Genomic DNA, 14,097 nt, shown 5'->3' with positions numbered 1-14,097 from the left:
ATAAATCTAATCTTTTTATATTAAAGACAGTGTTCGACAAAACTGATTATTATTAAATAATTACGAAACTCTCAGACAAAGTAAAGTAAGCTGTTGGTAGGACCAACGGCTTCGCGTACTTTCCGTTGGACATTAGTGAATATTACTAGGATTTGAACCTCAAAATCTGCTGCCTGTAAGGTTACTACTAGATCAACGAGGCAAAGAATAACATTGCGAAGCACATTCGGGTCTATTAGCCAAATAATTATATTTGCTATCAAAATGTGCATTGCAGCATAATAATAATTTGCGAATTACTAATTCGGATTTACTAAATTTAATGACGTCAGCAGACGTGATGACGTATTTGTGTGTTATTATTAGCAAATATGATTACAATTTAGATTAACATCGGTATTTAGCATATATTGTACGAGAATATTAATTTTAAAAGCGTAATTTTTTTACTATAATATGTAGTCAAATACAACATTTATATAATTTATTTAGAAGAGGTCTTATTTTTGACCATTTATTTCCTTCCTATTGACGGATTATTAACCATTCCTTATATAGCCAATGGGCCACCAACGTTGGGAACTAAGATTTTTTGTCTCTTGTCCATAGTATCACACCGGCTCACTCACTCTTCAAACTGAAACATAATAATACTGAGTATTGTTACTTGGCGGTGGAATACCTGATGATTGGGTATACAAATGTATCGTTCTCATTTTATTTATTAAAGTTAAACTTAGGAGTTATGAGTTCCAGTTTAGGGTGAGTGAACCAGTGTAATTACAGACAAAAGGTATATAACATCTTGGGTCCACCAAACTTGGGAGTCAAGGTCGGTGGTGAAATAGTTGATATATCTGTAATATTTCGGTCACTTACCACTGATTGGGCCATTTTCTCGTCCGAATATAAAAATAATAAATAAAAATATATCCACAAATGTAAATTCCAGTGTGTGTATTTTGTACAATAGTATGTTTGCTATTATTATGTTTACTTCTATACTAATATTATAAATGCGTAAGTAGCTTTGTCTGTATGTCTATCCGTTAGTTATGGTTAGGTATGAAGGTTTGCCAGTTCTACGATTTTGAATTTAAAAATGTACGAACTGGCAATTGGAATATTTTAAATCCATAATTTAATATTTTGTGTCGTTAAGAATAACATAACATATAATATTTTGATCATAATCTGAAATTCACGCGAAGCCTCGACTTCAGCTAGTTTTAAAAATACGGCAAACATTTTAAAATCTCAATGAAAGCATTCAAATGCTTTCAAATGTAACTAATAACGAAATCAGAATATTCTGCCTGTATCAAAATTTTGCATAAAAGTGAAATCAAAATTTTGGTTATCGTATTAATTGCGCCATTATTATACAGCCTACGGAGCCCAAATTAAATTTCGTCAGTGAAACTGAGACCACTTAATTGCATTTCATCTGACTTATTACACGTTCCAATGTTGTAGAGAGTTTAGATTTTGCATGCTCCATAAAATATATTTAAGCATATTTTGTGAGTTTTCATGCACTTTTGGGCTAATTTTTTTTATTACCATGATATGGCAAGCGTGATATTTATAATGCTTCAAATATTAATACCTTGCGATGAAGACAATGTTATGATAAAACTCACACAGGATTAATCAACTTTCTACCAGTGGTAATCATTTTAGAATTGGATCATGAGTTCCGGAAACTGTCCCTTTTATACAAACAAACAAAATTTAAATCTTTATTATATTGGTATAGTTCAGTATTATATTTAAATTGCTTCATATCAATTAGATAAGTAATTGGTACGAGTTACTGATTGGCTTTGTAGTGGCAAGGTAAGGTATTGGTAATATTTCTGACAGAGTCAATGCTTCTTGACATTAGAAACCATTTACCACAAGGAACTCATTTTCTTGTATGCCAAAAAAAATCCAGACAGATTTTTTGACATTTCAATCTAAATAAAATTTAAAAATTATGATTTCGTAACCATTTAAATCTATTACACGAAACTAGTCAAAAATCCCTCATATAAATTAAACTCAAAGAAACGAAGTCACGTACGTTGCTAGTGATATATCTCCTCTTTTCATAGAATATAAAATAGCCTTTATTTCACACTCGACCATCTGACAGCGTACATTAATCACGACGCAACAGGACCTAACAAAGCTTAGAACTAGAGATCAGGTGATCGTTAGAACCATCCTGGCATCGAATCCGCTACCCACTGGAAGCACGCCAAATGCACTCCGGTGGTGTTTCATCGTTCGAAATTTATGAAGGCTTTTGTTTTAGATGTAATTTGAGTCATAATGGTTTATATAGTTACGACTCAATAAAAATGTAGTTATGGTCCATATAGATGTATCTATGTAAATGTAATTTATTATTGAATATAAAAATTTATACGATTACACAAATGAGTTTACAAGAGTCAGTCGGTTCGAGACCTCTCGTCGGTTCTCGTAGAAACACTAAAAGAACAGAGAGTAAGTAGCTAAAGCACTTGTGTTATGGAAAATCATAAGTAACGACGGTACCACAAACACCCAGACCCAAGACAACATAGAAAACTAATGAATTTCTACATCGACTCGGCCGGGAATCGAACCCGAGATCTCGGAGTAGCGTAACATAAGTCCTAATGTGACATGTACATGCTATAATGATACCCTAAAATTGTAAGCATAAAAATATCATGAGTCACAACCTATTAACTTTTAACAACTGGTTTAAATCAAAAAATTACTTTTAAACTTTAAAACTCCACTATCCCCCATTTACTTTCATAAACCCCCCCATATTCATATCGTACATCTATTTAATGACTCATATAAAATTTACGATCCATAATAGATTAAACGTATGAAATAACCCACTAAAGTTTTTAATAAAACCACCGTAAAAGCGACCCGTTCGTCACCGCATGCAATTTAACCGTCTAGACTTGTATCGTAAGTTTAAAATTCATGTATGCATCAGAAAACCTCGAGATTCTTTGTAAGACCATCAAGTTCCTGGATACCGGCCAAGGTAACTTGCCGTGATAAATTACTTTTGGGTAAATCCAAATGAAAATGATGAACTCGATTGCTAGCTATGAAAATCTGCAATGGACACCACCCTTTATAAAAACATATATCATATCGGGTCCTTCCTAATTTACCAGTCTACAATCAGCCAAGCGCTGCTCCACGCGCTGTCATACAGCCATCCTCAAATACTTTTGCTACACCAAAAGTGTCTAAAAGTAGTGTTTACATATTCACGCTGACCGATTCACGTTTTATTTTCTGTTCACTTCAGTGAAACAGGGATGATTATATCAATTACCGTGATTTTCGGTTTAAAATTGCATTGAAATTAATTCTGAGTACAAATTACAAAATATTATCTGTCTAATGAATACATGGTTTTGAATGAGCTTAACTAACTTATTTTTTATTTTCATATCACCAGCTCACAATATTTCGTGCCGTTGTGTGATAAAATGTATGAAATAAATTAAGGAAACTTGCTTGAATTAATATTATAGGGCACAAACGTAACTCTAGTAATCCAAGGAGACAGTAATCCAACACGATCGAAGAGAGATAAGGCGTTAGATTAAGAAGGTATAACGCTGCCAATTTGAGCTGTGGACTGCTTATTCTTGACAGAAAAACTCAATAACTTATTACCACCTTAGAATTTAAACCAAGGACTTTGCAATCATTTTTTTTATATACTAACCAAGCCAACCACTAGGTCCAAGCAGTTTCAGATTAATTAAGGAATGAATTGAACTTCAGCTAAAGTCTGTCAATATTGTTCCAACAACAAGACCTAATCACCAATATTACATTGATGATTAGGTCCCATAGTTAACTGCGCGTTTATCAACTATGTTTTATCCAATAACAGTATCATAACTCATTTCAATGAACTTAGCGATATCTGTTCATCAAACTTTTCCGTTCATAATATAAAAATATATATTTTTTTTAATTTGATGTCCATGCCTTGGGCGCCTTGGGGTAAAACGACTCGTACTGTACTCGAGTGACGTTCTTTTATACCGCAATGACCCCCTCTCGGCCGACACTTTTTACTACCTTGTATATGTTTGTGGAGAGCATCATATATATTTCCTTAACGTATTAATAATAAAAATATATTAATTTTACTAACGCAACTATAATATGGTTTTATTCATTTTACCCTCTGTTTATTTATTGGTTTTCTTCAAGAATAAATGGATTTCAATGACAGTACATTTCAATTTTTCATCATTGCGTTTGGGAAAAATATTAGCTTGTGTTTCATCTTAATCAATTCGATGTCTATCAATTTTAGGGTAGGTGTCATCAAATAGACACCAATTTAGAGTAATCAGCATTTACCTCAGTTGCGAACGACTCAAAGCAATAATACCAGAGGACGCTGATCGTAAAGAAAGCTATACTGCTGTTTAATGCCCCGTCCGCGCCGCAATAAACCCGAGAAAGAGGAAATAGACTTGTGTACTTTAAAATGAGATAGTGGTTAGTTCTGTTTACTGGAAAATACCGGTTTTTCGCGTGGCTTTGACGCAATAGAATATTTCAATAGTGTTCAGACTCATACTCATAATATAACCATATAGAAGGTCATACTAGTATTGACGATGTAAAGATTTGGTTCATATTTCTGAGTCTATCAAATGGCAAGTGACCGTCACCATTACGTGTATGTACACTATGCCTTCCTAGTATTTAAATAGGTAATCGAAAATAATTTGTTTGCTCTTGGCTGGTGGAATATAAATTGGTTAATTTTAATTCACTTTATTAATATGATGATTAGTTATTGAAAAATTGTTTGAGTGGATTTACCTATTTTATTTAATATAAACAACATTTTATATAAAATTTTACTTACTTTAAATTTTTATAACAACATTGTATGAATAAGAACCGAGAGTCGTATAGTAAGCCCAGCTGACATTGTATCGTTCTGCATATATACTTGCCGTTGACTTATAATGAAAATGGTATTATCTTATAAATTTAAAGAATAATATTGTTTTATTTCTGTCGTTTTACTCAAATTTCGTGCAATTTGAATTTATAGCTTTATAGATTTGTCGTTGATATAAAAAGGTTTTTTTACCAACAAATTTAAAGAGACTTATAGTGGATGTCAGTTAATAGTAAGTTTAAAATAAAATGTCAGACAATTGAAAATATATTCGCCTCGAAAACCAGAGATATTGATTTTAATAAACTCCAATCCCCGAATGTTCAGAGACGCACTGTGGTAAAGTATTCGTACAATCTTTTCAAATCAAAATTCTGGAAAGTATTTAACATTTGTCGTGTTTACTTTATAATTTATTTATTTAGTGCTTAGTTATGAAATTAAATCTGTATGTCTTGGACTTTATACATATGTATACCGGATGTGGACGTGATAAAACTATAATTATTTTCCTTAACAGTGGTCTATATCCAGCACTGGGGAATTTACTAGCTGTTATTTTTAGCAAAAAATCCATTGATAATTTGATCTTGTTGCGTATCAGATAAAAAAAAAACCTGTTCATAAACTGATAACCATAATTATTATTATCTTAAATGAATTATATTAATATCGATGTATACATACATTGTATACATATTTATTTTTATACAATCATGTTTAAATACATCTTTCGATAATACAATACATTATATTATCATTGATAAGTTTTCAATACAAAAAAAAAAAACAAAAACAAATAGGATACATAAATATTTTTCTTTATATCTCGTAGCAAATAAAGTTATCGATTCTACCCGGTTCTAAGCAATCTCCCTTGATTCAGTACCAACTGGACTTCTTCCAAAGCGGAAGGCGTGCTCAGTGTAGTTTCCTTCCTTAGGAGTTGTTTTAAAAATTTCTGACTCAGTGCTCAGGGAAGTGGGCTCGATTTGGCATCGTATTTGACGTCATGAATCGTACTGCGGCATATGATATCGCTTTGTAGAGAATTTTTGTGTAAATCTTTGTTCAATTCATCCGTTTCTTTGTTCTGTCGGATTTCCGTTGTATATTTTTAAGTGATCTTAAACGTTGTATTGGCTGATTATTTGATTAAAATAAATGTTTAATTTTTTTGAAACATACGAATGGGCCATCTGGTGGTACCACCCGTAGTCATTGGCGTTGTAAAGAATGTTAACCATTCCTTAAATCGCGAATGCGCCACCTTCGGATCTAAGTAAAGTAACTGTATCTGTTTGTGTATTGCTATTGCAGTGCATGTTAACAATATAAATTATAATAAAATCTTGTTTGTTATTAAACTTTCAGCTTAAAACAGAATTATAAATTGTATCTAATAATAATAATTAGTTTACTTGGCTATAGGGCTTTGTACAAGCCCGCATGGGTAGGTATCACCCACTCATCAGATATTCTACCGCTAAACAGTAGTATTTTGTATTGTGTGTATTTTGGTTTAATGTGTGAATTTGTCAGTGTAACTACAGACACAAGGAACATAGCATCTTAGTTACCAAGATTGGTGGTGTATTGGTGTTATAAGGAATGGTTAATATACAATGCCAATATCTAAGGATAATGGTGACTACTTACCATCAGGGGGCCCATTTGCTAGTCCGCTAACATATATAAAAATATATATATTTATATGTATTGAATAGGTAAATTTTTATACGATTTTATCAGAACCAGAACTAAGGGCGTTTACAAGACTTTACTTGAGTTAGATTAGTGAAATAGTTTTAAATTTTTTGTAGTTCCTCAAATTAAATATCCAAAAACTTTTTCTACAACTATCATACGATAGAACATGATACTGTTACTATTTATAATAATATTATCATCATATTTCAGTGTCGACTTCAGAAACGGTCCACCAGTCCACTGGGCTGTGGCTGGTGAATTTGGTACGAGAGCCCACTTCGTCTTAAATCAATCTGATCCGAGATCAGCCCATCTCGTTGTTAACCAGGTAGCAAGATATGACGAGGGGGTTTATAGATGTCGGATCGACTACAATGACTCACCAACGAGGAATTACAGGGTGAAATTGACTGTTATTGGTAAGGAAATATTCATACTTGTCCATGATATCTTTTTTAAATTAATAATAATAGGTATGTAGTCTGGCAAGTAGACTACCTTGTGGTAAGCGGTCACCACTACCCGTAGACATAGGCACTGTGAGAAATATTCACCATTCCTCATATCACCAAAGCGCCATCAATCCAAGTTCTTATATTCATCCACTAAATATTTTCGAGCTGTAAAATTTTCGTTGTTAGTAATAGTTAACTAAATATTCATTTAACACACACAAACAATTTCCTTAATAAATGGAATATATATATATCCCTTTTTTTGTTATTTCATAATAATTCTTTAAGGAAATAAATATAAACTTAGAAAATCAGAGTATACTGGAACAGGCATTTCATACTTAAAACAATGTCTCTAATCAACCCTGTACTGTTAACTTTGTTACTAAGTATTTCTATAGAAGGAATTTAGCCGAACATATACGACACTTTATGGCACGAGGCTTCGTGCATAGGTTCTGATACTATAAAAGTATGTTTTCCAAGGTAATTTATTTCAGTGTTCCTATTTAGTGATAAAAAATACTTATATTTAGGTGGTACTTGTCAAGGCTTTTTATTTAACCCTTAATATTTATTCATTGAGTCACTTGTTTTTAGTTCCACCGGACTCGCCTCGAATTTATGATCCTGAAGGTAAAGAGATTCTTGGAACAATCGCAGGACCCTTTCGAGAAGGACAGGATTTGCTTCTCTCCTGTCAGGCTTCTGGAGGTAAAACCAATATTTCTACGAAAATGATAGTAATTGATCAATACATTATTTGGCGATCATATTAAAATTATAAATAATGGAAGACGACTAGGCTGTTGTAATCATAATTAGGTTTTATCTTCAGTTACTGAAACACCACAGCTGATTAGATTGTAAACAAATTCTACAGCTTTACTTTGTGGTACAGATAGACGGGAATTGAACAAGCTGCTGGTTGATTTGCTACTGTGACGTCAATTAAAACTTCATTGAATATATTCTATACCATCAATAATGTAGTATTAAGTAGTAAAATAACTATGATACAATAATTATATTTATTGTTTATCAAAATGTATTTTTCCGCAGGTAAGCCTCCTCCAGATGTATCGTGGTACCGCGGCGGAGAGCGTCTAGCAATAACCAAAGATGGGTCTGTGTGTCAAATACATCTGCCATCGCTGTCAAGGGAGATGGCGGGCACAAAACTTCAGTGTGTAGTAGAGCCCCCTTTATTACAGCCGCAACGCAGAGAAATTACTATTAAATTATATTGTAAGTTTCATTAAAAAAAGTCTTACAAATTAATGTTAAGTTGAGTTTTTTGTAGAATAATTCAATATTCACAAATGTTTTTGATTTTTAACAAAAAAAATATATTGTAAAGTTAAAAAAGTTCTTTGTAGCTTTATCTATATATATAATCCAATAAAGATTTGTTTTATAATTAAGATCACAATAATTGATAATAAAATGTTGTGTAACATACACAATATAACATATTAACGGTTTTTTGTCTAGAAAAATCCAAGTGTAAATATCAAGACAATCTTTAGTGACGTTTAGTCTGAAGGAACACAAAATATGTAACAAAATTCTATATTATTGTTATTAGAATAATAATCATATCTATTAGAAAGTATATGATTTGATTGAATATTTTCTAGAAATGATATATAAAAGAAATTATTGTGTATGTCGTTAGAACAATGAAGAACCTATCCAATTAATCAAAACATTTTTTTTTCTAAGTAAAGGTAACATTACATCACAAAATATTAACCAAACTTTTTTACTCCAGTAAAGCCCCAATTCATACGAGTAACCGGCGGTGGTCCAACCCGAGCTGGTCATGAGAGATCCTTCGTTTGTACCACACGAGGCTCTAAACCCGCTCCCAATATAGACTGGTTCATCAATTCACAAAAGATTGACTCAGCACTGACACAGGTATTTAGTATATGTACATTACATTGAGATTCAAATTGATTGTATATAGGAATCTAAAGTTTTAAATTAAGTTTAAGCAATGAAATGTTATAGAGATAAACAGAGATTTTTTAAATTTAAAGTAAGAAGACTATCTTGAAAATGGACCCCTGATGGTAAGTGATCGCCCATAGACAATGGCACTGTAAGGAATAGTATCTATTCCTTACAATGCGCCACAAAATCTTGGGTATTAAAATCTTGTGTCCCTAATGCCTATGGGTACAATGGCTCACTCACCCTCCAAATTTAATTTTTTGGTAGAATATCTTATGTGGGTGGTACCTATAAGAATTCTATATTTTTCCCCCATATTTGCCGTTAAATAATGTTTTGTTTTATTCTTAATGACAGGTAGAGGTGGAAGGCGAATTGACGAAGAGTATTTTAACCTGGCGCGTGAGGCGAGAAGACAGTGGAAGGCAACTCGTCTGCCGCGTTTCCAATCCTTGGTTTCCTGCTTACACTCTTGAAGACTTACTTAATCTTGAAGTTCTATGTACGTATTTTTTTCAGTATATTAAAATGATAGCATATTTTTATGTCATTGGTAGGCAGACTAGCTAATGCGCCGTCTGATGATAAGTGGTCATCACTAGCCATAAACATTGGATGTTGTAAATTTTTTATTTTTATGGCATTGCTTGGCGAACGAGCATATGGGCCACCTTATGTTAAATGGTCACCACTGCCCTTAGACAAAGACGTTGTAAGTAATATTAACCAGCCACCAACCTTGGTAACTAAGATGTTATGTCCCTTGTGCCTGTGATTACACTGGCCCACTCATCCTTCTAACCGGAACAGAACAATACAGAGTACTGTTATTTGGCGGTAGAATATCTGATGAGTGGGTGGTACCTACTCAGACGGGCTTGGACAGAGCCCTACCAAGTTACACCATCAAGTCGAATAACTTGTTTGCTGACTTACTTATTTGAAAATATATCCAACAAATTTAAATCTCTTTATTCAATAAAGAAACATTAACATATTTCTAAAGAAAACATAAAAACGGTTAAAAAAATCAAGTTGTCATTTAGCTGGGGTTTTTTGGAGCTTAGCTACGAGGCGATCGTTTCATTTCCAAGACGCGTTATCTATGAACTCACTAATTGTATATTAACATTTTGCGGTCGAATTTTTCGTTTAAAATTTTTTTCAAACTAAAAAACTCAAGCCTCTACAGTGATAAAATGTTACAAACTTTAGTTACCAATTTAACGAGCGTGTTAATGTTAATATTGTTGTTGTTAATTAATGAAAAGATAAAGCGATTCCAATTTAAAATTATTTATGACGTTTACATAAAAATGGCGACCGAAATTACTAAATCTCCTGGTGACAGTTGATTTATATAAGCATACGTGTGGCGATAGCTTTACAAATTCAATTTCCACAATCCTGATGCTTTTACATTATGATAATAACGCTACAGTAAGTATACGATATACTATCGTATTCTATCACATGCTCTGCTAATGTAAGCCCGTCCTAATAGATAATAGAATTACATAAAGAGTTTTCGTGAAACAACATGCTTACTAAATTCATATGAAATTTTATTGGGATGTATTTCATTTGAGATAATGTGTTCCAAGAAATACAGAGTATTCAGTCGAACTGCTCGTCTAGTCAAACAAGAGTAGTAGTTACACTGTCGATTCAACTGATATGTATCAGAGTAAATACAGAGTATTAAAGATGGTTACGTATACAAAATATTCATTTTAATATAACAATTGCGTGCGAACATATCCAATATTTACAACAATTCAGTTAATCTTATAATTATTTTGACATAAGTTTGTGTGTTTATAAATGTATACGATAAAATTACAGCCTTACAAAATTTTGAGCCAGATTACATTCCTAATCATGCGTACACTTGCTCATTACAACAACATTAATACGGTCAGGGCAAATGAATAACATTCAAATCACGTAACTATATTAATTACCACAAAAATAACATCCGTCCATTAAAATGAATTACTTAATTTAATAAAATAAGACGACTACAAATTAAATTTAGAAGTATATTACTTCATTGCAGTTTAATTTAATCCTCAGCATAGTTAGATTGTTTTGTTATGTGATTAGTTAGTAGTATCGCAAGTTTAATATTTATTTAATTATAATCGCGTTTGAATTTAACAAAAAGTTATTCTTCAGTTTGCAGAGTTTCATATAAATTATTAATAATGTATTAGGGCTGCCTAGCTTTTATGATATTAAGTCGTTGGTAGGAGGCACCCGACGTGACGGCCGAGTGGTGGCATGCGCGAGGGCTGCGCGCGGTACTGGACAGTATTTGGACACTGCAGCGTGACTTTATTATTATTTTATATGTAATTTAAAAAAAATAAAAATAAATTACTTCTTATTACATCAGCTAGCGGCCAATGAAATTTCCGTCAAAATCGGTCCAGTCTTTCCAGAGATTATCCGGAACAAACAGACAAACAGACCGACAATAATCGAAATAAATGTGATTTTTGTATATATACCGTTTACATATGCAATTAGTAAAAAGCGGTTATTTTAATATTACAAACAGACACTCCAATATTATTATATGTATAGATTTATTTATTTTCGGCATACATACATAGCATAGTATAATACACAAATATTTGATACCAAAAAAAGTCTCACATAAGCCAACAAAGCTTCCACTGTGATATATGTTATGGTTAGATCGTATTAAAAACAAAAAAAAACATAAGGTGGCGCTAATAACTAACGCTATATTTGAGCTGCACAAACAGTTTTATATAAAACTAGTTTTCGTCGGCGTCTTCACAAGCGTTGTAGGGGTTAGTCGTCAGGTGTTCAGCAGAAAAAGTACTCTTCGTCCGTCCTTGGGGCTCAAGTTTGCTTTACAACTAATTTCATCCAATTCGATGCAGCGGTTTGGCTGTAAAATAAAAACATACAAACAGACAGACAAGTGTGTGGAAATATTATACCACATAGTATTCCCTCTTAAATAATCCTTTGGGACGGCAAATCCAACACGATCGGAAATAATTCAGACGCAGGACGGACGGCTTTACGTGCTTCCTGAGGCACGGGAGTCTAAAGGCTGCCAAATACTGGACCCTGGGCTGCTACTGAAACTTTTGAAGAGACGGTTTTTTTATATTGTAACTCGACCTTACGAGACATAAACTTCTATAACGTCCAACTGATTAACATAAATATATAAAATAGAAATGTCAATATGGTTTTGCTTTAAATGTTTTCCGCAAGGCTGTTTCCCTGTCATTGCTGATGTTGATGGTCGACGATGACCACTTACCATCTCGAAGCCAGCTTATTCGTTTGCGTTGATAGGCAATAAGAAAATAACGTCTACTGTATATTAGTCTTATATAAGTTCTTCCAACTTGTCGTCTCTATATAATAAATACATATATTTTTTAATTTAAATAAAAGAAGTTCACGTGTTGGTGTAAGTTGAAAGTAGTTTCGATCGATGTTCATCGCTTGGCGCGCCGCCATACAATATACGCCAACTTGACGAAATTGTTGTTATAGGGAAGTACTCGAAATAGTTGGTTATGAACAATAGTTCATGCTCTATAGAGTAGATTTTATGTAATTTCAGTTATAATTTTTCAATCTTATAATAATTACTTCTAAAATATTTTGGTGCTTGTTTTTCTTCCGGAAATTCGTTCAGTGGCAATCAGCAATGCTTTATGTTTCCGTGATTAAATTTGAAGGGCGAGTGACCCAGTGCAACTACAAGCACAAGGGACATAACTATTTAATTATGGTACCAGTGTATTTTGGCGGTGGTACCCACTTGCCAGCAGCCGGTCCATTTGGCCGTCCCCCATCTATTTAAGCGCTTCAACAATCCACGTGGTGGTAGAGTACTAGCAAAAGTATGAGTATAATTCAAAGGATTGTATATATTTGACAAGTAGGCGACGGAATAATCAGACAATATATTTTCATGCACGTTGCCCCGTTCCCTAATGAATGGGATAAGTTTAAACATATGATTATTGTTGAATCCTTTTTTTAAGATATTGTTACAATTTTGTTGTGCGGATTTTTATACATGAACACAATTATATTGTAAGGACAGTAGCTTAATTATGAAATGTATTACAAAGCACTTTCGACGGACAAGTAATATTAGAAATATTTTCTTAAATTAGACCGTAAACAGAAACTCGTCAGACAACATTTAATTACACGAAAATTTGAATACAATCTTTTGTCGATATAGTCAATGTATGACTAGTACAGACACAATTTAAAGACTACTTTTGATTATCATTTTCGTTACCTCTGTACTAATCGAAATTAAACAAAATTGATTAAATTTTTTACAGTTTTACATTTAAATTTTTATATAAAAAAAAAACCTATTAAAAAATTCACTCATTTGCAAAGTCAGTATGTTATAATATGTACTTAAATTTTGGTGGCAATCGACACTATAATAATATATATACTAACCTTATTACCTCCTCCGGTGACAGGAGGGCTGGTTAATTTTTTGCCCACAGCAGAATTGCGATTTAACTGGAAAAAACTGCTATCATTCTTGTCAGCATTCCACGCGGTCATGATTCTTTAAGTAACTATTTTAAATTCTTATTAGTATATAGTTAAGGCCTTGATGTTAATAAATCTTAAAGCTTATTAGCGATTTTAATATTTCGTTGATAATTATAATGTTGTTAATATAAAAATATATGTTAAAGTTTCTGTTATTGGATATGATAAGATGGAATCACGCTCGAACGGCTGCACGGAATCTAGTGCGGCATAAAAGTCGATTATATTATGGAATATACCTAGAGGCATATATACTATATTCTATATCTAATAAAAATATTTCATATTATAGAATCGAAATTCAACAAACAAATAAATATTTCCTTACTTTATGGAAATAAATATTTTCCTTCAAATTTTGCAAATCGAACCAGTTGTGCCAGAAATATTTAAAAAATCGTTTCAAAAATACACGGACGACTGTATACATGCCCTGCAGTTTAG

The 14,097-nt window shown here is 32.6% G+C and overlaps 1 protein-coding gene across 2 annotated transcripts in view; it reads left to right on the top strand.

Moving 5' to 3' along the window:
- LOC113397063 (nephrin-like) overlaps positions 1–14,097 on the top strand; it is a 117,868-nt gene that overhangs the window by 88,260 nt on the left and 15,511 nt on the right. For both annotated transcript variants that reach the window (XM_026635208.2, XM_064217899.1), the window contains 5 exons: positions 6,866–7,074; positions 7,711–7,824; positions 8,173–8,358; positions 8,885–9,033; positions 9,427–9,571. In XM_026635208.2, the coding sequence (XP_026490993.2) occupies positions 6,866–7,074; positions 7,711–7,824; positions 8,173–8,358; positions 8,885–9,033; positions 9,427–9,571 (803 nt within the window). The remainder of the gene's footprint in view (positions 1–6,865; positions 7,075–7,710; positions 7,825–8,172; positions 8,359–8,884; positions 9,034–9,426; positions 9,572–14,097) is intronic.

The sequence above is a fragment of the Vanessa tameamea genome, chromosome 19, assembly GCF_037043105.1.
Source record: "Vanessa tameamea isolate UH-Manoa-2023 chromosome 19, ilVanTame1 primary haplotype, whole genome shotgun sequence".
Classification (NCBI taxonomy): domain Eukaryota; kingdom Metazoa; phylum Arthropoda; class Insecta; order Lepidoptera; family Nymphalidae; genus Vanessa; species Vanessa tameamea.
This window is presented reverse-complemented; position numbering and strand designations above follow the sequence as displayed.